The following is a 27,836-nucleotide window of genomic DNA, read 5'->3' on the forward strand; positions in this document are numbered from 1 at the left end:
GGGGTTTTGCCAAATCATAAAGCTTCTTAGCCAGAGGATGTTGAGTATCAGATTGCATCTTTGAAGCTTCATTGGAAAATACCACAGTCCTGGTTTTCTTTTACTTTGGGGAATTATATAATATTGTCTGTTCCATTCTTTGGCCTCCCTGTGTTTTCATTGAACTTGATTACATCTCTTCCTTCAGTTGAAAAATCAGCTTTAGATGGATCCGATTTAAATCACATGATATTTTAAAAGCTAAAAAAAATAATTAAGAGGACATTTGAAAATAAAATGTTTTTTGAAAGTATTCTAGGTCTGAGAGCTTACTTGATATAACCTAATATCCTTCTCTATGGATGTTTATGCTGGAGTTCAGTTGTCACTGGAAGAGATGTTCCAAAGAAGATGACACTAAATAAGCGTTGATCGTTCCTAGCACACTGTGAAATGCTGTGTTTGTACCTAACAAATATTTCATATTTATCTGCTGGGACTGACTTAGTAATACTTGTGTGTGGGATGTCCCTAATGTTCTAAATGCATCATTGGGAAAGAAGGTGAAAACCTCTTGCTCCTTCCTTTCATATAACAATAAATTTTGGAAGTGTTCCAAAACAAGACGGCTTTAGTGAGTAGGTTTCTTTTTCTCTCCATCCTTACACCCAGTGATGGTAATCTGGGGCGCAATTGTATGCTTTAAAGATCTGCTTCATCTGTGACATTTTTTGTATGTGGAAAATTTCTCCATTTTAGAACCTTTCTAGCCACATGGTTACTTGAGAGTTTGACAGTTTGTGCTGATGTTTTCGAAACCAGAGGCTGCACAGCTAGGGCTTCTGCTAGTCAGAGATAAACCTTTTTTCCATCAGGACACGTCTTTGGTTTCTTGGCCTTGTGTTCTTAAAAAGTATCCCCACCCCCACTTATTTATGAGTCCCAGTTTCTCTTACAAACAAACAGCACATAATTCCTGTGCATAATTCCAAATTATCGGTACTCATTTTTTTTAAGTGAGGAGGATACACCAGAACAAAGCATGGAAGTAATTTTATGTTCCCACCTAATATCACAATCCACCTGATAGTTAACTTGTACAAACCCCACTGGAATGAATGAAAGCTGCACAAAAAACACAGCATTTATTCCAATAGGGCTCATGCAGGAGAAGTTCCCAGTGGGGTTATGTTCTTGTTTAGTTAACGGGAAATCAAGGGCTTTATTCACAGCACATGCAGAATTCTGTGCTGCTGCTCTCCTCTCTGGTCCAACTTAGTCCTGAGAACCCCAAGCGTATCTAGGGCTCAAAAACCATACAGTAGAACTGCTGTGCTACAATAGTTGGTAGAATACTGGATGGAATTCAGTGTTGCGCTCTTATGAACATTCCATCTGCACAAGCATTGCTGCTTGCCAGGTGGAATGACTGCCCGTCTCCTTCCCCTGTATGTTGCTCTGGGGTTCTCCTGAATCCCCCCGCCAGCCTATTTCAGGGGGTAGGGGAGCAGAGGGGTAGGAGGGTAAAACCCCCATTAATAATAAAAAAATAATTTTATTATTTATACCCCACCCATGTGACTGAGTTTCCCCAGCAACTCTGGGTGGCTTACAGCTGAAGGCCTTGCATCGAAATTCCACTGGTGGGTGGGGTGTGTTAGGTGAATTCCACCCCATATTTCCTATTGCAGCTGATCTAGCTGTTATCAATTGGGGGGGGGAGATTCAGACTGGTATTGTATTTAGCTCTGGTTTAGTTCCTGAGATTATTTAAATGATTATTCTTAAAATGTTGTTTTGAATGCATTTCCATTGTTTATCAATAATATATGCAAAGATGAAAGGGTTAAATACTATACTTTAAATTTATGGGCAAGTGTTGACCACTGTTTCAGCTCAGCGCAGTCACTTCTTCCCTGAAATACCGTAGTGGGGCTGATCTGGAGCAGCTATATGTTTCGGCACCTGCTGTTGATGTCAGATGTGGAGGCCAAGAACTCAGAGACCAACCAGAAGACTGGCGAAGAGATGAGGAACAGCAGACTGGTGTGAACGGGGAGACAGATTCACCAAGAAACAGCCAGTTGAAAAGGCCAGAATCCAGAGAGGGAACAGGGGAAGAGAGGCTGTCTGGACAGGATAGAGCAAAAGACACATCACGAAGGAGAGAGAGAGTTGCACCGAAAAGGGAGAGACTGCAGAAGCTTGGGAAAGAGCCAGGCAAGGTCAGAGAGGACAGCTCCAGGAAGGAGGTAGGGTCAAAGGAACTGGGAGAAAAAAGACTGAGGGAGGGGAGAGATGCAAGGCTACTTAAAAGGGGAGAGGGCATACTAGAGGAAGAGAAAAGCCCAGGTGGAAGTATAAAGTCAATGACCAGTGAGGACAATATACAGGCCTACCTGGAATCTATGATTAGTAGCCAGCTGGAATTGACATAGGACTTGCACTATATGGAAGGTCACATTTCTCAACCCTTAAACAAGGATTAGTACCATGGTCAAAGGGAGCAGCAGGCTTTCGGCACAGCTGGGTTGGTGGAGCATCAGAAAAGATGCCTGGAGGCATCACATTGGAGCATGCAAAGCTCAGGCTCACAGCAGCGAGAACTTGTCACTTACACTAAATCATAGTTCAGTGCAGGAATGGGGAACCTTTTTCAGCCTGAGGTCCACACTCACTTTTGGGCAACGTTCCAGGGGACAAGTACCAGTATCTGATGGGGCCAGATACAAAAGTGGGAGGAGAAATGCATGCAAATTTACCTTTGTGGAGTAGGGTAGTTTCTACCTAAACACTTATCTATCTTCCATTTATGCAAGAAAGAAACATTATTGGAGGCAGAAACACTTGGTTTGAAGCAGAGGCAGTAAAGGTGTGTGGCTTGGGAGGGGGAACGGGCTGCAGAGAATCCTAGGGCCAAAGAGATAAGCTTGGTGGACCACATTCACACAGAGTTCCGAGATTCCCAACCCTTGGTTTAGTGCAAACTCTCCCAGTGGAACAAGCGGAAGTATGATGTCTTCTGCAGAAGTACAATCTATGTGGTTTGGTTCTTAATTTACAGAACGTTACATTGATGCACGTGTAGGGAGAACCTTAGTTGTGCAGCTTCTTTCAGAGGACAAACAAACACAGGAATTTGTAGAAATAGAGAATAAGTGTTTATTGCTGGCAGCAATAAGATCCAGCGAGTAATCTCCAAAGGTGTGGACCCCAAGTAATTGAGCCCAGGGTTTATATAGGTCACCTCAGATATTACATATTCAGTTACATACTCGTATATTAAATCAAAATTAAGCCAATAAGCGTAAGGCAGCACCCCAGCAACCCTCCCTTGCCCTTTGTCCTCCTAAAAGGGAACACTTCTGCTTTTTTGTAACTTGGTGTCCCTGTAAACTTTACCCCAGTTACTTTGTTAGGCAAGTGTTATGGCTTAGCAAGCAAAATAAATCTCCCTTTGGCAGACCCAGCAAAAACACCCATGTCCCCAGACATCTTGAGTGCTCAGCACCTAGCTCAGACATCGTGTTTCACCCAACATCCTGTTTTAGCAAAACATCTTGAGACTATGGGACATTACGACATGATGGATGTCTTCCCTGGCCATTCTGCACAGCTAGATATGTCTGTTCTGCTAATCTAGCTCCAAGGCATAGCAAAATACACAGTAACATGATTGATGCATTGGAAATTACACAAAGTGCAAATTGCAGGTATAATATCAAATAAAGCATACAGAATAGGATACAGGTAGAACTATTAAGATGCATACGTATTTCAGGTAGCCTTGCCACAACATGATTGTGGTGGGACATATTCAGTTATCCAACTGGCTTGTTGGCCTTTCATAGGGACCAGCTCCATGGACTGCTCCATGTAACTTACAATGTCCAGGATCTAAAGAACTGCACAATAACTTCCACGTGCCCAACTGTGAAACAATAGTCCCATGCTACATAATTGCTGTTTTAATATTTTCCTAATTATTCAAGAGAGTACAATGACTCATGTAAAAATGACTCATGTTTTATAGAGTGTGTTGGCATAGGCAGTTTGCTGAACCATTGCTCGGGGTTCTCCATTGGTTCTCTGACCTACCAACTTGGATTAACATATCTAATCCCTTTTTATACAAATCAAAGGAAGCTTTTATTGCAGCTCCCTCTATGGACATTTGTCATAACAATAGCTAATCACTGCTGAGGAAATTAAGGAAATGTTCCACAGTTGTTTGTGACATGGCATGGGTGTGTGTGTAAGTCAGGAAAGAAAAAGTTTTAAAGTCCCTCCAGGTGCTGTGTATTCAAATTCTCTTGGATTCTGGTCAATAAATGAAGGGTGATTGTGGTGACAAACCACAGATCCCATTTTAAAATATATATATATTTAAAAATTCAGTAATTCTTCTGAAAACATTAATGGCCAAATGAAGGGGGGGACACTACCAGGCTTTGACTTTCTGTAGAGTATGGTTTAATAGGCAAATAGTAACTTGATTCTTGTAGTCTGATGTTCCCTAGGTATGAGCCCATCTCTCCCACACATCATTTTGAAATGAATTGCAAGCAATTCTGTTTGAACATTGGAGCAACCAAATGTGTACCAATGCAGATGGATCAAAATTATTATCAGGCAGATTGCAACCCTTTTGTATTCTACATCCAACCAATTCATTCTGTGCTGCTCTGAAATGAAAACAGATGCTTCTTATAGAGCAGGGATGGGGAAAACTGTTGCCTTGCAGATGACTCTGGACTACAGTGACCACTGGCTGTGTTGACCAGGGCTGATCCAAGACGGAATCTAACAACATCTGGAGGGTACAGGCTCCCCAGCCCTGTTATAGCAGCTAGTATAATAATAACTTAATTTTTCTCTGCAGTTTTCACATATCATGTCTTATCCTGTGTTTGTCTCATTATTATTTTAGATCTACCATATTTGATATGCTCATTGAATCAAACCAATAAGCATTACATGTGCATATATATTCATTCCAGCTGTGGTACAAGTCCTTGTGAAAGCTAATTTAAAATGGGGGGGGGGGAGTTTGCTAAGGGCCTTCCTTGGCTTTAACTTCTTATCAACCCAGCAAAACATACTTTTACCTCTTGGTGCCACTGCTTTGTGCTTTTTCCTCTGGTCTGATTATGTTTCCAAGTACTACAGACAAGACTGAAGGCATACATTTCATGCTGAGCAATATGATTTAATAGTTGTGATGACACAAATTCACTGCTGTGCTTTGCTTATTACTTTCTCTCCCAAATTTTCATTTTTAGTTTTATTCAACAGGATCACCTTATTAAACCATTTCTTTTACTGGCAAGCAAGCCATGTGTACCTTCTGCCAAACCTCGCTAAATAAAACAGCTGGAACGTATTGAAGCAGAATACATGCATAAACATGAGATATATCATAATTTGCTACTAGCAATTGTGAGCACACTAACAGATAGAGTAGACCATAGCTAAAATAAATTAAAAAATGCATTCTTCTCGAAGTTGGTCTTTACAGGTTCCAAGCTTAGCCCAGTTTATCAGTAATGTGGTTGCCTCTTAAAAATGAACCCATGTGGGTATAGTTGCAAGCTATGTCAATCAACTCTTCACAAGGAGGCACCAGTTTCAGCCATACTACAGCAATCTTTGGCATGTTGTTGTACTGTATCCTCAATCACCTATTATTTACAACACTTGTTGGCATCTTTTAGGAATTCTTAGCACAAACCCTTGATATATTTAGGTTCCTGCTGCCCCCAGAACGGTTTAATGAGATTTTTAGTGTGTAACCTACTTTTTCCATTCCATATGAGCACACTGCATTGTGCTGGACATTTGAGAAGGCAGGCGTATCAATAAGTAATGATTGCTGATTCACACAAGTTGACTTGGTGAATGGCTGCCCCCTTTTCTTTTGCATCCCAGGATTGCAGAGTGCATGTGCCAAGCTCGTTGTGCAAGCTTGTTATGCAAGTCGATTGTATTGAAATTTCATGCGAGCCTTGCCACCCAGGAGTATGTCTGCCTGCATTTTGCAGAGGATTCTGGGGTGCATTTGTGGGGAACTAGTGTGGTTTGTGGTGCTTACTGATAGCCCTGCATGAATTTAATGTTCACCACAGAATTCATTTTAACTGTTTCCCAATCCCAACTACCGGTATTCCCCATGCTGATGGGGCTTTGAGGAGTGACAGGGCCACTTCTGCATCCGCAGCTCTACTGCTCACAATGAGCATTTTGGAAGGTTGGGGAGGATCTGGCTCTGATGGGTGTGATGCTGCCAAGTGATGGCAGTGAAAGCAGCTTGGGACCCAATGGATCCTGGGTTTTTTAGCTGTTGCATAATATTATTTACAACATAACTGCCTCCCCTAATATGACCAGCTAATAATAACATCAAGATTAATGGAAGCTCTGTACGGTTATTCAGTATGTAATATATTCCAGGAATGCCTTTTGGTTGTGCCTTTAAACTCTTGATCTAGTGCCCATTGATACTTTAAATTGAATGTGTCCAGCAGATTATGTTTCACTTCAGACTGATGCCATGTGGAATGATATCAAAATCAAGGTGCTTACAAGATCTTTGCCTACTGTAGTATGGGAATTATATGCCACATTTTTAATATGAGCATGTGCACTCCTAGTGCTAAATGTTTTTTGCTGTGTACTGTATAAGGCAATGAAAGAAACATTAAAAAAAATCTTCTCTTTCTGTTACTTCACTAACATGTTAACCTGCTGGCTAGACTGTCAGTAGATTTAGTGAGGAATGATTAAAACAGTATATTTTATCTGATTTTTTTCAAATTCTTTAAAATATATCACAATTATATTTTAATTACAGGGTTTCACAATTCTTTGTATACATGTATTTGTTACATTTTGTAGAAGTGTAATAGAAATGCACGAATACACTACAGATGGACTACTTTTAACTGTCACTTACGGTACTTGCTTTTGAGCAAGGTGTTCTGTCAGTTCTGTAAGTGAGCTATAAATCTCTAATAGAAGCCTTATCTGTTGTAAAGAGTAGAAATTGAGGAGATATTTGATTTTGTTTTGCATTTTAATGAGAAACTAATTTACACTTCTCAAACCATTCCCCAAACCAAAATTACATTTGCACACCCCCAAATTCTACAGTGAAGTTCTCCAACCAAACATTATTTACAAATATAAATGTATTGGGTGGAAATCTGCATAAAATTTGCATATATTAGGGGAAAGAATATCCCAAAATGCTTTATATATGGGAAAATTGCTTGTAAAAATGTGTATATTAGTCAACAATGCATACAAACATGTGTTTAGTAGGAGAAATTTACACGAAAAGGTCCCCCCCATGGGAATTAGGAAAAAAAACCTGTGTGGAAATATGCAGCAGTATATTTAAGATTGGAAAAATGAGAAATGAAATCGACAAATTTATTCATCCATAGCAGAGGCATAGGAAATCTATAGCCCTCCAAATGTTGTTTGACTCCGATTTCCATCCAACATGGCCAGTTGTCAGGGATGTTGGGAATTGGAGGACATCATCTTGAGGGCCACAGCTTCCCCATCCCTGAAGTAGAACTCTGTATCTATCTCTGTAGATCTCTGTATCAATAATAATAATAATAATAATAATAATAATAATTATTATTATTATTATTATTATTATTATTATTATTATTATTATTATTATTATTATTTGTACCCCGCCCATCTGGCTGGATTTCCCCAGCCACTCTGGGCGGCTTCCAACAGAAATCAAATACAAAAATATCAAACATTAAAAACTTCCCTAAAAAGGGCTGCCTTCAGGTTTTTTCTGAATGTCAGGTAGTTGTTTATTTCCCTGACCTGTGATGGGAGGGCATTCCACAGGGCGGGCGCCACTACCGAGAAGGCCCTCTGCCTGGTTCCCTGTAGTTTTGCTTCTCGCAGTGAGGGAACCGACAGAAGGCCCTCGGCGCTGGATCTCAGTGTCCGGGCTGAATGATGGGGGTGGAGACGCTCCTTCAGGTATACAGGACCGAGGCCGTTTAGGGCTTTAAAGGTCAGCACCAACACTTTGAATTGTGCTCGGAAACGTACTGGGAGCCAATGCAGATCTCTCAGGACCGGTGTTATGTGGTCCCGGCGGCCACTCCCAGTCACCAGTCTAGCTGCCGCATTTTGGATTAATTGCAGTTTCTGGGTCACCTTCAAAGGTAGCCCCACATAGAGCGCATTGCAGTAGTCCAAGCGGGAGATAACCAGAGCATGCACCACTTTGGTGAGACAGTCCGCGGGCAGGTAGGGTCTCAGCCTGCATACCAGGTGGAGCTGGTAGACAGCTGCCCTGGATACAGAATTAACCTGCGCTTCCATGGACAGCTGTGAGTCCAAAATGACTCCCAGGCTGCGCACCTGGTCCTTCAGGGGCACAGTTACCCCATTCAGGACCAGGGAATCCTCCACACCTGCCCTCCTCCTGTCCCCCAAAAACAGTACTTCTGTCTTGTCAGGATTCAACCTCAATCTGTTAGCCGCCATCCATCCTCCAACCGCCTCCAGGCACTCACACAGGACCTTCATGGCCTTCACTGGTTCTGATTTGAACGAGAGGTAGAGCTATCTATCTTGGGGCAGAGAATTTAATAAGTTAAATATGCATGAGAGGGCCTGTACCAGACTATGGGAGCATAATCTGGCTGTTGCTCCCTTGCTCCTCTTAGCTGTGGACAGCAGCACCCTCTTCTGGACCCATTATTAGATAGATAGATTGATTGATAGATTTATATACAGCTGTTCCTCTGAAGATCACTGGGTGGAGCCATTGCCCACATTCCTTTTCCTCCTCTCCAACAACATTATTATTATTATTATTATTATCAATATTTTGTTATGGTGATAGCAGTAGCAGCAAATGCAGATTCTCTGGTACCTTGGCTATGAGAAAGGACCACAGGCCCTTCATCCAAGTTAGATATTTGATCCTAGGAAGGCAGTTAAGAGGCTGAACTGCTGCTTGATAGATGTGATGGACTAGATGGGCAGAACAAGTTGAAAACAGAAGTATTGCTAGTGAGTAGACAATATGCTTTATATAGCCTGATTGGAAGGGAGTTGCCATGGTAATTCCCTAGTGAGCCCTAGTGACTTCAGATTGGTCTACTATAGTGCTTTGTATGTGGGGCCACCCTTGAATGATGACGAGTACTAGGCAACTTGATTCCATCAACCTGGTTCTGCATCAGGCCCAGACCTTGGTAATATGGTGTCCAATCCCAGCCCTTGTGATGCCTTCCCAAAGCCAGGTCGGTGAGGAGCTGGACTTTGGGAAGGAGGTGTGAGGGCTCTAGGACCCTGCCAGAGCCCCCACACCTCCTTCTGGAAGCAAATGTTTATTAGGTTTTGGAAAAGAAGTGGGAAGGCTAGGCACCTTGTGCGGGGGTGGGGTGGGGGGGATGGGGACGGGACTGGTTGCACTGCCTTAAATCCGCTTCTGTCTGCATATTCCACAGTGATAGTTGGTTTGTTTCCAGGCTCAGTTCAAGGCACTAGTGTTAACTTGTAAAGCTTTACTTGTTTAAGGCATAATAATAATAATAATAATAATAATAATAATAATAATAATAATTTACTATTTATACCCCACCCATCTGGTTGGGTTTCCCCAGCCACTCTGGGCGGCTTCCAACAGAACATTAAAATGCAACAATCTATTAAACATTAAAAGCCTCCCTAAACAGGGAGTACCTTAAAGACTGGCTTCTTCTGTATGTTGCTCCCTGTGTACTCTGAGAGTCACCTATGGCCCCACTCCAGGTCTCTCAACCTCATGAGGAGAGGCTGGTGACATCAAAGTGGAGGGTTTTCTCGGTAGCGTTGCTCCCCCTGGTAAGGAATGTCTTGCCAAATGAGTTGTAGGCCCCATCACTATTCTGTTTTAGATGGCTAGTAAAGAAGTAACTTTTTAAATGGGCCTTTAGCTGACCCCCACCCCCCGTTTTATTTTGGTTTTTATTTTGATGACTCCTTTGGAATTGTTAAGTTTTTTGGTTAATCACTTGAATTTGTGCTAAGGCTTAGGTTCAGCTTGGAGTTTGTTGTTTGTTTTATATTGCTCTATCATTTGTTTTGTCTGTCACCTTCAGTTTCCTTGGAAAATTAGGCAGTCTATAAGTTTCTTTTCAAAAACCATTTTTAAAAATTAAAAAGCTCTAAATGCTTGCCCTGACAGGGAGGGTGCTCCAACCCCTATCTCCATTTTGGCAGCTATTTTATGCACCTTTTCAAAGTCTTTTTGATATCATAGAATCACAGAGTTCCCTTGATATGGACACGATACTTCTGTTGATGCAGCCTAAAATAGCATTAGCTTTTTTTGCTGCTGCGTTACACCATTGACTCATGATAAGCTTGTGGTCCATTAAGACCCCTAGATCCTTTTCACCTGTACTACTAGTAAGCAAGGGACGCGGGTGCCCCATCTTATATTTGTGTAGCTGTTTCTCCCTGCATAAGTGCAGAACCTCACATTTGCCCCTATTTAAATTCATTTTGTTAGTTTGGGCTCAGTGCTGCAATCTGTTAAGGTCATCCTAAATCCTGCTTCTGCCTTCTGTGACATTAGCTACCTTTCCTTGCTTGATGTTGTGAGGAAAATGAGCAGAGAAAGGCCTGACCTATGGAATGTTCAAGTATGCCTGATATTTTATGTAGACTGACAATTGTGTAAGCTGATAACCATATCAGAGTGGAGCTTGTCACGTAGGCATAGTGGTATCTGCTGAAATGGTACATTGGTAATGCAACAGCTGATAAGAAAGAATGAATGAAAATTGCAGGTGCGATGCTGCGGCAGAATGTAACCAATCACAGTGTGCTGTGCCATAAGTTATCTCTCAACCCCCACCATTGTTTTGGTGGACTGGGGATCCTGCTGCAGCATTAATAAATATCAACCTCCTGGGTGCTCTTCCTTTACAGATTGGTCTCAGTCTATTTGTAACAGTTGCATTTGAAAACGAACTTGGCAGTGTGGAGTTTTCCCACAACAGTGTTATGTGCAAGTTTGATGAGCAACTCCTCAATTCCTTTATGCAAGACACTTATAAAGATGTTGAACAACAATGGGCCCAGGACAAAACCCTGTGGCCACTTTCCCCCATGATTATCAGGAACCATTAGTAAGCACTCTTTAGGCACAGTCAACATATGACCTCACACAGCCATTAAATAGTTGCTTTTTAAAAAGAAGTTTTTGAAGCTGACCCAGAAACACTAGCGGGTGCAGAATGCCATGGCGAGGCTCCTTACGGGGTCCTTGCCGCAGGATCACATTCATCCAGTGCTTTACCAGCTGCACTGGCTCCCAGTGGAGTACAGGGTCAGGTTTAAGGTGCTGGTTTTGACCTTTAAAGCCCTATGCGGCCTAGGACCCTCGTACTTACAGGACCGCCTCTCCTGGTATGCCCTGAGGAGGACCGTAAGGTCCATAAATAACAACACTTTGGAGGTCCCCAGCCTCAAGGAGATTAGATTGGTCTCAATTAGGGCTTTTCAGCAGTGGCCCCGACTTGGTAGAACGCTCTGTCACAAGAGACTAGGGCCCTGCAGGATTTGACATCTTTCCACAGGGCCTGCAAGACAGAGCTGTTCCGCCTGGCCTTCGGCTTGGACGCACTCTGATTTGGTATATAAATTTCCCCTTGGCTTTTTTGCTGGCCCATGTAGGACCAACATGTAGCTGGCTCTGGTGAATATCTGATGTTTCCTCCCATTATGGTCTTGATTTATGCGCTATTATTAAATGAGGCTGCATTTTAAGCTGTGTTTTAAGCCGTATTTTAATTAACCCCCCCTTACGTTTTATTGTAATTTATATTTGGTGTTAGCCGCCCTGAGCCCAGCTCTGGCCAGGGAGGGCGGGGTATAAATAAAATTTATTATTATTATTATTATTATTATTATTATTATTATTATTAATTAGAACTTAAAAACAATATAGAGTTCTAATTCTGTCGTCTGGGTACGAGAGACCTGATACAGTGTGGTTAGTGTGTGGGATACTTTGCTAACATCTCTTTCCTAGATTCAGGTACGTAGCCGTGTTGGTCTGACACAGTTGTTGTTCAGTCGTTCAGTCGTGTCCGACTCTTCATTACCCCATGGACCAGAGCACGCCAGGCACGCTTATCTTTCACTGCCTCCCGCAGTTTGGCCAAACTCATACTAGTTGCTTCGAGAACACTGTCCAACCATCTCATCCTCTGTCGTCCCCTTCTCCTTGTGCCCTCAATCTTTCCCAACATCAGGGTCTTTTCCAAGGAGTCTTCTCTTCTCATGAGGTAGCCAAAATACTGGAGCCTCAACTTCAGGATCTGTCCTTCCAGTCAGCGCTCAGGGCTGATTTCTTTAAGGATGGATAAGTTTGATCTTTTTGCAGTCCATGGGATGTAAAAAAAATTGTCCAGTAGCACCTTAGAGACCAACTAAGTTTGTTTTTGGTATGAGCGTCCATGTGCATGCACACTTCTTCAGATACCATCTGATACCATCTGAAGAATGCATCTTCAGATATTCATATCTTCAGATATGCATCTGAAGAAGTGCGCATGCACACGAAAGCTCATACCAAGAATAAACTTAGTTGGTCTCTAAGGTGCTACTGGACTATTTATTTAATTATTAATATATTTCTCTTTCCTAGATTTATTTTCAATCAAATCAATCACAATAAGCTCAGACTGTTTCGGTATATATGTGATGTTAGGAGCCTTCCCCTCCCTCAAAGGATCATCTTGTAGGTCAGAGAAATAGGAAAACAGAGGCAAGGCTGGGTAGTAGAAAGCAAGGCTGACTTTTTCTTTATGGGTCTATTTCCAGAGTCCTTCCTGCCCCCACCACGCAAGGGAAGTGAGGGAGCCCAGAGCAAAAATAGGGAACAACTTCTAAAGACTTTAGAAATAGTCCAGCCCCTTACCCAAAGAACACCCAAAATGTAATACATGGAAATGGGTTGTACATGTAAATGCTGCATTATGTTTCTGCAACATATTTACAAGTCTGTCACTCAGGGATTTGAATAAGGTATGCTAATTGATTTCCCAGGCTGGCTGCAGCATTCTGTTGAATTGGGGTCAGAGCTGATTGACAAAGATTGGCCCTTATTCAAATACAATACAGTAGTACCTTGGGTTACAGATGCTTCAGGTTACAGACTCCACTAACCCAGAAATAGTACCTCAGGTTAAGAACTTTGCTTCAGGATGAGAACAGAAATCGCGAGGCGGCAGCGGGAGGCCCCATTAGCTAAAGTGGTACCTCAGGTTAAGAACAGTTTCAGGTTAAGAACGGACTTCCAGAACGAATTAAGTTCTTAACCCGAGGTACCACTGTATTCGCTTTTGACAGGTCTTCCTGGGTGATTTGCAAGTGTAAAGTGTTGTTGTGGAGGAGTGATGTTATCAAGAACTTCCTGCTACCTGTTCGGAGGGGTCTCAGAGTTAAACTGGAGGTCACTCTTGCTCTGTGTATTTGCCTGGTTCATGTTTTATCTGTACAACTATTTCAAGGCACATATATCTACATGTACCCCAATTTTGTATAACAGGATATTTTACTCCCAAAATGCGTTACTTTTCTTATGCAACTTATTTTGAGCAGCAACATGGTAAGTGAAGTTCATTCTCTTAGTTGGAGATGCTTCTAGAGTCTGCAGGATACTTGTCTCTCTGGTTATTATGGACCCCAAGGTAAACTGGTTTAGATGGGTACCTAGCTACACAAGCTTTACGGCAGAGGTTTTCCTCTTCCTATCACTTAATTTGGGCAAGACTTTCTCTTTTTAAAGGAAGCTTTCTTATCTTTAATAGCTTCCTTTATCCTGTTAGCCCACACACAGACATTCTATTAGAACTGTTTGCATCTTTCACAATTTGTGGTTCATATTTTATCTGAGCATTTGTCATAGTGGTTTTCAATAACCATCATCCTGACTTCCTGAAATGAAGCCATGTTTTGCTTTGAATCTCATTTAAGATTATAGTGCATTTGTAGACTAAGATACATTTGATAGTTTAAGGTTTTCTGCACCACTTTTGATTTTCAGGTTACTCATATTTTGTTAAATCTATTCACATGATCAATCACCAGAGTTCAAAGAAACATGTCCAGTTTTGAAGTCACATTCTCTTGTGTTGTCTTGAGTGTGTGAGTAGAAGAAATGGGAACCATTTGCTTCTGAATTTAAAGTGACTGATTTGTTATTACAGTACATCCCAACAAGGAAAATTGTGGTTAGTTTGAACTATGGTTTATTGAAATAAACCTATATCAAAGTATGATTTCTGAACCTGGCTTGTTCCAATAAACTAAAGTTTAAACTAACTGAGAAATCATGAAATGTTAGCAAATAGTTAGCAAATGTTAGCAACTATTTCTACCCCACCCTTCCCTGCCCTAACTGGCCAGGTTAGTCATGCTAGGCCAGTAGGGAGACCAGGGAGAAATTTTAATGTAGGGACCCAGAAGGGTTTCTTCAGAAAGAAGGGAAAGGGAAAAGGAATACGGGATCAGGCTAGATTAAAGGCCAGGCGGAATAACTCTGTCTTACAGGCCCTGCGGAAGGAGGTCAGGTCCCGCAGAGCCCTAGTCTCGTGGGACAGAGTATTCCACCAGGTCAGAGCCAACAATGAAAAAGCTCTGGCCCTTGTGGAGGATAATCTGGCTTCTTTTGGGCCCAGGACCCTTAAACTGTTATTTGTGGACCTTAAGGTCCTCTGTGGGGCATACCAGGAGAGGCAGTCCCGTACATACGAGGGTCCTAAGCTGCATAGGGCTTTAAAGGTCAGAACCAGCACTTTGAACCTGACCTGGTACTCCACCGGGAGCCAGTGCAGCTGGTAAAGCACTGGATGAATATGCTCCCATGGCAAGGTCCCCGTGAGGAGCCTCACTGCAGCGTTCTGCACCCGCTGGAGTTTCTGGGACAGTTTCAAAGGCAGCCCTGCGTAGAGCGAGTTACAGTAGTCAAGCCCGGAGGTGACCGTCGCATGGATCACTGTGGTCAGGTTGGGGCGGGAAAGGTAGGGGACCAACTGCTTGATACGGCGCAGATAGAAAAATGTCGCCTTAACTGTTGCTGTAACCTGCGCCTCCATGGAAAGGGAGGCGTCTAGGATTACACCCAAACTCTTAACGGAAGGCGCCGGGACCAATTGAGCCCCGCAAGAGAAGGGAGTTGGTCTGCCCGCCTTATACCATCCCGACCCAGCCAGAGGACCTCTGTCTTCGAGGGATTTAATTTCAGTTGGCTCCTGCGAAGCCATCCAGCCACAGCCTCCAAGCATCTGGACAGTGTGTCTGGGGCCGAGTCGGAGTGGCCATCCATCAGCAGATAGAGCTGGGTGTCATCAGCATATTGGTGACAACCCAGCCCAAATATCCGGACAATCTGGGCGAGGGGGCGCATAAAGATGTTGAAGAGCATCGGGGAGAGGATTGCGCCCTGCAGCATTCCACACACCAAGGAGTGACGCGACAACATCTCCCTCCCTAGCGCCACCCTCTGTCCCCAACTGGAAATACTTTGAGTCTTGAACAATGGTCATTATAAAATCATTGGGGAAGAAAGATTTTACATCCATGGAGCAGAAGCAGGGCAGAAGCAAATATAATTTTAGTGCTGCCAGCCTCAATCAGCCATAAGCAGAGGTCTAGTTTAGTGTCTAGAAAGGCAGATAATTTAAGGAGCCTACGAAACAGATAATTAAAGCAAGGAGACCAATATACCCTACAGGGGTGCCACACATCCCCCCCGCCCAGCATAATTGAAATTCTGACCTGGGGAAAATATTCCTTCCATTTTACAATGAACAAATTGCTTTTATAGAATTGTCCAATGAGAGCCAGTGTGGTGTAGTGGTTAAGAGCGGTAGACTGGGTTTGTGTCTCTGCTCCTCCACATGCAGCTGCTGGGTGACCTTGGGCTAGTCACACTTCTTTGAAGTCTCTCAGCCCCACTCACCTCACAGAGTGTTTGTTGTGGGGGAGCAAGGGAAAGGAGAATGTTGAGACTCCTTGTTGTGGGGGAAGAAGGGAAAGGAGAATGTTGAGAATGCTTTGAGACTCCTTCGGGTAGTGATAAGTGGGATATCAAATCCAAACTCTTCCACTGCTTCTTCTACTAAGCTTTAAATCAAGGCAGTAATTCTAGTACCTGCAAATACCTTGCTGAATTAATGATGCACATGGCTTGCTCCTCCTAGATTCACTTATAAAGTACAGAACTCTGAAGATCATAGGTCAGTTTGGGAGTCAACACATTAAGACTGACACAAGAGTGACACATAAGCACTTTCCCATGTTTCTGAAGTGTAACATGTTTTTCACTAACTGGAGGTTGCGTTCATTGTCTGATGTTACATTAAAGAATACACCCTGAGTCTTAATACAACTATGCAGTGACAGCCTGGTTCTCCAGCACCATTTCTGCTGAGTGCTGCCTTTGTGGCCATAGTTTTGCATTAATATATTCCCTCCCCCTTCCAAGTAATATTCTATACAGATTTTAATGCAATCGTCATGGTTCAAATCAAAACAGTTTGCACTATGAGAGAAGAGCGAAACTAATTTACAAGAGGACTCTTCCTACAACAAGATTGAAAAAGGCATTTTCTGTTCCTGCATAATTTATTTTGGGGGAGCAAGAACAGTTTAATTCATGCAAGTAGCAAATACTGCTGCATAAACATAGTGTTATCAGCAGTGTAACAAACAATGCCTGAGCATTGAGGTCAGCTTCTGAGGCACTCAATATGTCACTGTACTGTCAGGAGTAGTACGTGGGCATGAAGGATACAATCTTCTCTGTTGTTGCACCAAGCTTACGGAATGGCGTCCCAGAGAAGTTCTACGTGGCCCCAGCTATATTTGCTTTTGGGTAGATAGTAAGAACACATATCTCTAGGAGGCTTTATGTGCTACATTTAATAACAGTCTGCTGGAGGCTATTTTTTATTTTTTGAATTCCTGACTTACTGCTGATGGCTCCTAAATCGTTTGTTTTAATATTTGTAATTGTTCTATCGTTGATGAGGTTTATATTGTTATCGTGCTTTGAGTATATATTTTTTTAAAAAAGAATAAGTGTGACAAGTGGTCAGGAGTATATGTAAACAACATAGATTCGTCCAGATGAACAAGCTTGCACTCGCATCTGCAAGATGTGTTGATGGTCACAAGGTTGGGTCTTGGGGAAAAAAGATGAAACAGCTGTGAGCTGTAATTTGTCAATAGAACCTCAATGTATGGAGACACTCTGTGTGTGTGTGTGTGTGTGAGAGAGAGAGAGAGAGAGAGGGAGGGAGAGGGAGGGAGGGAGAGAGAGAGAATGTAAGATGCAGGGGACAAACAAGGGATGAAGGATATACCTTTCATGACCTCTGTTATGAGAAATAAAGCCTCTAAGGGGGGGGGGCGCTTATTAGGGAATGACATCACAACACCGCTCTTGAAGAACACTACCGCGCCTGAGCCCACAGCCCTCCCCCTGCTGCAGAGCTACCTCAGCCAAATGAAGCCGCCTGCACACCTCGTTAAGCAGATATAAACTGCATGTATTTTGTCTCGATCCTTGGATACTGTAAATCCGAAATGTACACCTTTGTTAGCGCCTAGAGATATTGTCCAGAATGCTAGACCAGATGGATCTTTGATCGAGCACCACTTTCTATAATAACAAACATAGGTGGTTGATTGCCAACGGGATTTTAGCCAAAATAGGGCCACTGAGAAACAAATGGGAGGTATCTGGACGCCGTAGTTAACTCTGAAAGTACGCAGAAGTACAAAATGTTTGTTAAACCTCACAAAGGGAATGCTCCTCCCAAAACAGCCCAGTGCAGTCTGAGCATGCTTAGTAGCCTCTAGGACAGGTTTCCTCAACCTCGGCTCTCCAGATGTTTTTGGCCTACAACTCCCATGATCCATAGCTAGCAGGACCAGTGGTCAGGGATGATGGTAACTGTAGTCTCAAAACATCTGGAGGGCCGAGGTTGAGTAAGCCTGCTCTAGGAGCTACAGCATGCCCTGTTTGAGCCTCTAACCTCTCTGCCTGCCTGCCTGTAACCGTGAATAGGTGACTTCTATTTCAGTGTATCTGAAGAAGTGTGCATGCACACGAAAGCTCATACCAAGATCAAACTTAGTTGGTCTCTAAGGTGCTACTGTAAGGATTTTTTTACTTTTTACTTTTTTATTTTGTCCTGAATAGGAACACTCCTGTTGGATTATGAAGAGGATTGGGACTGCAGGATTTTGTTGCAAGTCCCACTTCTTATTATATCCTTATGGAAGCATAACATTCCATGTCCTTTACAGGAGTCAAGAGGAAGGAAGACCATAACGTTTAACACAACTATCTGAACATGTTACCTTTGCGCCAAACCATTAAGCCCTGTGATGGCTCTCAGTGTAACCCTGCAGGGAAATGAAAGTAATGATACAGGAGAGCAAGCCTATTCCAGAGGGCAATTTAAATATTAGGCCATTTATCTTTTGTTGTTTCCAAAGTATGGCATAAAGCTGTTAGCACCTGGGCTTTCATTACATTGTTTTGGAAGGCATAGACAGCATCTTATTTTATTGCTTTGCATTGCAAAGACAGGAGTCATTAAATATTACAGGCTTGGCAAAACAAAAAGCAACCCAATTGTATTATCTTTGCTGGGAATTTAGTAGTTTTCCCACTACTATAAAAATTGTAGATGTATCAGAGACAGAGGAGAAAAGAATTAGCGAAGGAAGAACCAAAAGCTCATGTGACATAATGCCACCAGGTGCCTTACCTGCCATAGCTCAGAAGCAGAGCATGAAGTTGGGGAGCCCCACTGCCAGTCTAGACACTACTGTGGCAAGAATTATTCTGGCCGGACTCTATAAGGTAGTTTATATATTTCTCCAGATTCAGAGTTTCAGCTTTTAAACTAGAAGTGAAATTCCCTGAAAAGTGGTGGTATGACTGCTGCTGCTCAATAAGGTCAAGTTCTAATCCTCTGCTAGGTCCCAACAAACATTTGACTCGCTGAAGAAGCTGATATATATGAGTGAACACACACACACACACACACACACACACACACACACACTTACACTAAGAGCTGCCTTGGGAGCTTAATTAGGCAGAATGGTCAGGTATAAGATTTAAAATGCATGTATACTAGGTGTATACATACCTATATATAGGACGCGGGTGGCGCTGTGGGTTGAACCACAGAGCCTAGGGCTTGCTGATCAGAAGGTCGGCGGTTCAAATCCCCACGACAGGGTGAGCTCCCGTTGCTCGGTCCCAGCTCCTGCCCACCTAGCAGTTGGAAAGCACATCAAAGTGCAAGTAGATAAATAGGTACTGCTCCGGCGGGAAGGTAAACGGCATTTCCATGTGCTGCTCTGGTTCACCAGAAGTGGCTTTGTCATGCTGGCCACATGACCCGGAAGCTGTACGCCGGCTCCCTCGGCCAGTAACGCGAGATGAGCGCCGCAACCCCAGAGTTGGACACGACTGGACCTAATGGTCAGGGGTCCCTTTACCTTTTATACTAGGTGTATGTAGTTGGCCCATGTGTACTCTAATTACAAGGCGAATCAGAGTGATTTGGGAAAAGGTGGTCATATTTCCAAGTTGGACTGCACTGTTAGCAAGTTATTTCAAGGCAGATCAGGATCCCTAAACTTCCAAGGAGCCATTTGACTATGACTTTCCAAAAAATGCATGGAATCTGCCCCCCACCTCCGAACAAATTAAACCTAGCTGACTTGAAAAATGCCCAGAGCTCAGGAGGGGAAGGGAGGCGAGAGAGTTTTTTCCATTTTGATGGATAGGTTTAACTTTTAATCGTAATGGTGTATTTTTTCTCAGAGCACTCCATTCACAGTGCTTTGGGGAAAAGGATAAAAAACGTTATTTTTCACACGTGCTTTCTCCTGTGTAAAATCCATGGGGAATTTTCCACTGTATCCTCAAAAATTGGTGAGGGTGGGGGAACAATGTCCTTGCTGGACGGTGATGTTTTCCCACCCCAGTCTTTCCTGTGGATTCTTGCCCTTTTCCTAATACCACCTACACCCCCTTGATTTGTATTTTACTCACCCCAAGTCTGCTGCCTTTGCAGGAGAACTGCAAATTTCAGAATGCTTCATCCCTGCCTTGCACCCCTCCCCAAAATATATATTACTACAATTTCACAGGGTTTGGGGGGTGCTCCTGTGCCTGTAGATTTTATCCACTCTGGCAAAAATAAAAAAAGTTATAGCTGTTTTAGATTCCACATTGTAGTGATTGAGGAACAAATAATTAAGTATTATACAGATCATCTAGGAAGCTGCAGCACACATTGAAGTGGAAGAGCAAAGAGAGACTTGGGAGTTTTAAAAATGCACAGATATATGAGCACATTCTCTCATGCTTATTTCTTTTCTCGAGTTTTCCTATGGGGGTAGAGATTTAGACAACACGATGGCACTAAATGGAACTTTGAAATACACCAGATGTTTATTTCTAGTTATAACTCTTTTTAGTTTTTTGAATACTGATTTGTATGCCAATGCTGTTGAATCCTGGAAGCCAAGACTCAAGTTTGGGGCAATGACTCCTTGGTGAGAGAACCCGAGTAGAGATTAATATCACAAAACACACAGCAAAGATAATCCTGGAAATATAGGCTGTAAACCCTTTAAAATGTGCCCATCCAGTAAGTCCCAAAATAACAATTTTAAAAGCTCTTTCCAAGCTATGCTATATCCCTAGCAGATAGACTATATATTTGGTAAGTCATATAATGGTTTACTTACAAAACTCCTTCAGACACCAGATTCATGTGCTTTCCCATACAGCAGTGAGAAAAGATACACAGGCTGTTTAAAATGTTGCTTAGTTACAAAAGGTAAAAAGTTTCTAAACAATGTTAGAGAAAAATACTAGTTTCAGAATCCATTCTGGTCTTAAACAAAATAAGGCTTTTTAAAACCTTGCTCAGAACTCCTCTCATAGCGAAATCCACATTTGGGGGGGGGGGTGGATGAGAGAGAGAGAGAGAGAGAGAGAGAGAGAGAGAGAGAGAGAGAGAACAAAGGCTTGGTAATCCATTGCTTCTCAAGATGAAGGGTGATGACATAGGCTAAGCCTGGCAGGATAGTTTTTTGTTGTTGTTCAGTCGTGTCCGACTCTTCGTGACCCCATGGACCAGAGCACGCCAGGCACCCCTATCCTCCACTGCCTCCCGCAGTTTGGCTAAACTCATGCCAGTCGCTTCGAGAACACTGTCCAACCATCTCATCCTCTGTCGTCCCCTTCTCCTTGTGCCCTCCATCTTTCTCAACATGAGGGTCTTTTCCAGGGAGTCTTCTCTTCTCATGAGGTGGCCAAAGTACTCATGAGGTGACCAAAGGACAGTTTACTCTATGTTTTTAACCCCTTCATGCACTAATTAGATTAATACATGCTAGAGTTATATGAGGCTTGCACCCTATAAAACCAACACTACATAGGACAGAATATTTCAAAGGGCAAGGAGTTTTGAAATGACTTGAGCTCTAGTTAAAAGATGAAATGAGAGGATGATAATATACTTAGAACTAAATAATATTAGGGGTGGTGTCTGCTAACTTGGTATAATGCAGGAACCCCACCTTCTCTTACTTGTGCTCTCATTTTATATAGCTAAGATGTATAAAATATTTTTTTCTCACATGGAACAGGATTTTTTTTTAAAAAAACTATATAATAGTTATTATTAACATTTATCATTTATCTAGCATATTAAATTTATAAAGTTCCCAAATTCATAACTTTTTCTGAAAATACTGGAGCTTGCATAGGATTTTCAACCTTGATTTTTTTTTTTGTAGCAATAAAGTACACTCACCAACTCTCCTTTTTTTGCTCAAAAACACTGTAAAGCTCAGTATGAAAATCCAGGGGGTATTTTGAAATCATGATCATGACTAGAATAGTTTCCCCTTTAAAGTCACCCACCCCCCAAAAATATTGTTTTTGGAAACATGCTTTCTCCTCATTGTGACTTCATCAGTTCAGCACTGAGTTCACTTGATAAAAAAGATCTTGACCTCTATTTTTTTGTACCCTGCCTTTCTGCATAGCACTCAAGGTGGCTAATAATTCTACAATAATACAGCTTCTTAATTAATATATCACATTACTCAAAAGAATACCTCCCAAGCTCTACCCAGCATTTCAAAGCATTTGCAATTCAGCTGTGTCAGTAAAATAACTCCACACATTGTGGCGTGTAATACCCTCCTGCCAAAGGTAATTTTTCTCAAGGTCATAATATACTGCCATTCTTTGGCCCAAAATACAAAATTGCTTATATCTATGTGCCAACTGGAGGGCAGTGTGGATCTCTAGAAAAAGTAAGGAATTGGAGGCAGCCTGGGTAATGAAATAAGATGGGAAAGGAAAGGGAAAGGGAAGGGAAAGGGAAAGGGAAAGACACGCAGAATCACTGGAACCTATAGTTAACCCTGCCCATTAGGTATGCAGCAGGCGTATTTTTGCTGACATTCTGATTCAAGTTACAGTTGTGTGAAATAGATGTAATGAGTGCTTTGCCACAAGCTGGGGATTTTTGCATTGCAGTCAACCTTGAAATGAGCTGAGGAATGACATGCTGAATAGCATCTTACAGTTATTGTCACATTTGAAATCTCATCCGAGAGAAGAAACAGCCAGCCATGCACTTAAGGCTGACATGAATCAGCGCTCAGTAACGTAACAGGGGACGAAAAAAAAGAAGTGTCACTATCTTCTGTGCCTTAGTTGTGCTTTAATCACATCCAAACAAATATATCTGTAACAATGCTTCCATTTTATTGTGGGATCAGTGCTCCTCAGGCATGGAAGTTTCATGCACCATCTGTATTGTTGTTGGCATCAAAAAATAAAATTTAAAAATCCACATTTCGTATGTATTTACCCTTTCTACAGAAAACCCCGTTGCTGCTGTAGTTTTTAATCTGTTGCCAATAACTCACCAGAATTATTAAGTCTCTGTCTGGAATATGAGTGGGAACCTTCGCCTTCCCAATGTTGCTCAATGGCAACTCCCATCATCCCCAGCAAACATGGCCAGCAGCCAGGGATGAAGGGAGTTGGTAGTTTCAGCAACATCTGAATGACCATAGGTTCACCACACATAGTCTAGAAGCAGCTTCTATTTTGAAGGGATCTCCAAGGGGCATATTGAGAATGTTACTTTTTTATTATTTCTCAAGGATTTTTAGCCTCTTTATAGCACCTACTGAGAATAAGGGAGATCATCTATAATTCATAGGCTATGTCACTCTTGCGTTTAATTTTTGTACTTGGAAATTCATATTCGACATATTTTAAAAGACGTAATTATGGCCATGTGCATACACTTTCCTGATAAGTGTATAGAATCCAAAAAATAGACTTGCACAACACATTCTCGTGTTGCTTTTATGTGTATTTCCGTAATAGGAACCTGCTTCATAACACAACAGTATTAACAAAATATTTAATTATATGGATTCAGACTTAGCTCCTGCTCCCCTCGCGATATGAAGAACTACTATTGTTCATCATATTATTAACAGGCAGCAGTGGTTCCTGCCAGATTTTGCAGGGATACCAGTAACCTTTTACTAAGTGGTAAATTTGTGAAAGAACCCGTAATGATCTTAACAGTTTATTCCGACCAGCTCTTAACAGAGCACAAATTCCTCACTAAATCTCTTCCACCACCTGCCTTGTCTGTTATAGCTTACTAACCCCTTGTGTCATCTCTTTGTATATATGTCTAATTTATCAGTTTCTTGTAGATTGTCAGCAGCCTGCTGCCTCCATACCGCCACACGGCTCACAACTAGCCAGGAGCAAGACTGCCAGACTGTCAGGTAATACTTGGCTAACTCTTCTCTCTACTCCTTCCTCTTGCTCTTCACTGCATGCTGTGATCAATCTGCCACGGACAACAGCAAAACTTACCACCCCACTTCTTTTCTATGCAGCTGTCACTCCTGACCCCACCTCCATTCCATCCTTCCACTTCTTAGTTTCTACATGGCTTGTGCTTTAACAAAAAAGAAAAGAAAAATCAAATATATATTTGATTTTTTGCATTAGTATGTGTGAATACCAACTGAGAGTCTAGCTAAAGCCTAGCAGAGGAAAGCAAGAAGATTGCTGTTGTGGTCCGCAGCAAGGACAATGTGTTTTAGGACAAATTATCAGCATCCTTGAAATGTCCCTCAAAGCAGAACAATTCAGGGATGTCTCATGCACTCAGTTACACTAAAAGCTCTTGATTAACATCACCATTCATAAGCAACCTTTCAGAGAGAGTCTGGGCTTGTTACTGAGTAACAGTTAATGACAAAAACATGGATGGAGAAGTTCCTAAGGCAGCCTGACTTAATTTTATTAAATGACAACCCAGCCATAAGGCGTTTTTTGGCCACTCAGCAAAGTTCTGTTTCTTTACTGAGAAAAGAGTATTCCAATCTAAAATCTTTGAGAAATAGATTATTTTTTATTTTGTCAACACAGTCCATGAGTAATGTGCTGCTTGCTTTGATGGGATAGGTTTTGGATTTCTTATGAATTGCAAAATGAATGAATGATGAACAGGGGGGAGTTGGTCTCACCCAGCTGTGCCCACCTAGGTACTCAGTGCAGCATCAAAGCAGACCTGAGGATCAGGGAGGGGGAGTTGCTGTGGTCTATAGAAATTCTCTTTCTCTCTAGGCTCTCTGTCCAGCCTCACTGCCAGCCTCACTGCCCAGCAGTCTTCCTGCCTGAGCTGACAGAGCTGGTCTCAGAGGCAGTGTTGGGGACTCCCAGACTGCTGGTTTGGGGGGACTTCAACATCTGTGTTGAGGCAACTGGCTCTGGGGTGGCTCAGGACTTCATGACTGCCATGATGACCATGGGGCTGTCCCAACATGTCATCGGCCCAACATGTCATCGGCCCAACACATGTGGCAGGCCACACTCTGAACCTTGTTTTCACAACGGGACAGGAAGAGGGTGATCAGAAAGTTGAGAATATTTACATCAATCCCTTGTCATAATCAGATCACTTGCTGTTGAGATTTATGATTTTAGCACCTTCTTCCCACTGCTGAGGCAGGGGACCTATAAGGATGGTCTGCCGCTGGAGGTTGATGGATCCAATGGGCTTCCAGCTGGCTCTGGGGAGTTTTCTGGCTGCTATGACTGTCACTCCTGTTGAAGCCCTGACCGACCTCTGGAACATCCAAATGGCTAGGGCCATTGATACGATCACCCCTGAACGACCTCTCCCACTTTGCGGAGCCTGCTTGGCTCCCTGGTATACTCCAGAGCTTAGTGCGAGGAAACAAGCTGGGAGATGGTCTGAACATATGAGTGGAGAAAAACTCCAGACAAATGCAATGCTGAGGGCTCATCATCAAGCCTTCCTCGTGGCAGTAAAAGCAGCATAGAAGTCATGCATTGCATCGTGTCGTCCAGCAGAGCTTTTCTGTGGGGGGTATGGGGGTCTTCTACATTCTGGCCCCAAAGAGGTGACAGAATGAACAGTAACTTGCTGTGACTTGTTTGTAAAGCATTTAGAGGATAAAATTGCTTCTACCTACTGGGACATTAGAGGTATCCAGAGCCCTGTCTGGTCCTGTTACGTTGGAGGAGTTTCAGTTGGGAAGGCTCCCTGTTTGTGAAATACTCTCCCCAGGGAGGCTTGCCTGGCACCTTCGTTACATACCTTTAGGTGCCAGGACAAAAACATTATTTTTCTTTCTGGTTTTTGGATAATTAAACAATCTATGGCCTTTTAAACTGCGTGGAGCGAGGGGTGGTTATTGTTTTTGTTTGGTACTATGTTATGTATTTTTTTGTTTTTATATTGTAAGCTACCCTGTGAGCCTTGGATGAAGAGCGGTATATAAATGTAATAAATAATAGTAGTAACACTCTGACCTTTAAAACTTAAGATAATGTGTTTTCAGGATCCATCCTGTGGCTGCAATTTATCTTAACTGCTTTTAATGTTGAATTTTAAATTATTGTAACCCACCTGGCACCTGCTGGTAACAGATGATGATGTTGATGATAATCGGCATAGCAAGAGTGCACAGAGACTTGGTGATATATTAATCATCCCCCCCTTTTATTTTCAGTCCTGATGTAGCTCTTCCAGAAGAACAGCCACATTCCAGCTCTCAGTGTGCTCCCATCAGCTGTCTACCTAAGCCTCCTCCTTAAGCCTAATCTTCATATGCAACCTAAGAGTTGGGGGGCGGGGAAGCCCCCACAAAGAAACTGAGTCGGAGTTCTCACAGCAAAGGTACAGTTTGCGCCAAAGGAACCATTAGGCATTGCTGCCTTTTTGCTGCATTGATGAGTCCGGACACATATCTATGGTCTTAAAAAACTGAGGATGTATGGAAGAGCACAAAGTACAGTGCCCGAACTGTTCAAGAAGATCATTTAAGGTTCCTCTGGTTTACATCCAGATAATCACGGCTACAGTTTGGATGTCAAAATATGTTTGTCCCAGCCATTTGGCTTGTACTGCTAATATGCTGGGAACTTAAAACTGCTGAAACAAAACAAAGAAAATGTGTTACAAAACCTGATTTTGACAGTTGAGCCACAGCCACAACTCTAGTTTTTCTTTATGTGGATTAAAGGATGTTAAATATCTGTTTTCATTTTATCATATTTGCACCATGAGTTTATTAGAAATACGGTCCATGCCGTGTGAATGTTTTTATTCTGGGTTGTTTTTGTTTTTTTAAGTGACGCAGAAATAGTTTACCTAGGGAATGATTCCCCGCAGTTAGGGTTTTTGTTTTGTAACTGAGGATTATTCACTTGGCCAAAGTGTGTGGCCTGGTGTTCTCTTTTCTTAATTGCACAAAAAATGTTGAAAGTGTGTTGAATTGGAATGTGAACTTTGGGGGCATTGCAGAAAAAGCTGGATGTGCCTAAATCCCGTTGAAATAAATAGGCACACGGTGAAGCACTTGAAACCCACCATCAACAGAATTCAGGCATGTCTAACTTTTCCTGTATTGTGCCCATTGACTTGTACTTTTCTGCTGCACTGGTATTGTTTACGCACTTATTTTATAACTAATATGATATTAGCTGCTGGTTGTTGTTTTAATACTTCACTAGGATCTGATTAAGCCGAAAATGGGTTTTAGTGAACAGTGCATTTAATAATTGTTTCCCTGTGGTTAACTCTTGTGTTTTGGGGAGGTGCTTGTTTTGTTTTAGGGATTTCCCTCCCTCTGTTTTTGCATTTCAGATAAGCTGATGACTTGGTGCTGCTCATTTTTCTGTTTGGTATCTGGACAAAAAAAATAATGAAATGAACTTGAAGTAAACATGCTGTGTTTTATTATAACTGAAATGTTCAGGATGTTCTTCACTTGCTGCTCCCAAGTTCAGTGTTAACCAGGGTAAAGCCTTCCCTTGGCAAAAGAAAGTAAAGGAAAAAAGAAGAGGTAACTAAATGTAACAAAAAATAGTACATTTCCAGCTGCACTGGGTGGTGAATTTAGCTGTGCAGGTGGGATTGATGTCTTGGACTGAAGATAATTGTTTTAAATTATTGCTCTAGTGCATTTTTTTTTCCTTGCCAAAACCCCCAGCTACTATAAAGATCTATCTCGTTGTCAGTTTGATGACAAATACTCAGGTGACACACAGGAAGCAGATTCTGTTCCTGCACTGCACAGCGTTCCCACTCGTAAGAATCTCTCCTTTAACAAATGTTTTGAGGAGCAGCGAGTATAGAAGAAAACCAAGCATATTCAGATTTATTTTGCACATTACCTGGCAGCGAGTC

At 42.3% G+C, this 27,836-nt stretch overlaps 1 protein-coding gene across 16 annotated transcripts in view; it reads left to right on the forward strand.

Annotated features, from left to right (window-relative positions):
- BICD1 (BICD cargo adaptor 1) overlaps positions 1-27,349 on the forward strand; it is a 118,400-nt gene extending 91,051 nt beyond the window's left edge. For 3 of the 16 annotated variants that reach the window (XM_033163175.1, XM_033163178.1, XM_033163188.1), the window contains 2 exons: positions 23,811-23,895; positions 26,158-27,349. In XM_033163175.1, coding sequence (XP_033019066.1) covers positions 23,811-23,895; positions 26,158-26,242 — 170 coding nt within the window. In that variant the 3' untranslated portion in view covers positions 26,243-27,349. Of the gene's footprint in view, positions 1-1,874; positions 2,232-23,810; positions 23,896-26,157 lie in introns of those variants that run through there. The other 13 variants (XM_033163176.1, XM_033163184.1, XM_033163189.1 and 10 more) reach the window with 9 other exon arrangements.
- Positions 27,350-27,836: the final 487 nt, after the last annotated feature.

Source organism: Lacerta agilis, chromosome 10 (genome assembly GCF_009819535.1).
Source record: "Lacerta agilis isolate rLacAgi1 chromosome 10, rLacAgi1.pri, whole genome shotgun sequence".
In the NCBI taxonomy this organism is placed as follows: Eukaryota; Metazoa; Chordata; class Lepidosauria; order Squamata; family Lacertidae; genus Lacerta; species Lacerta agilis.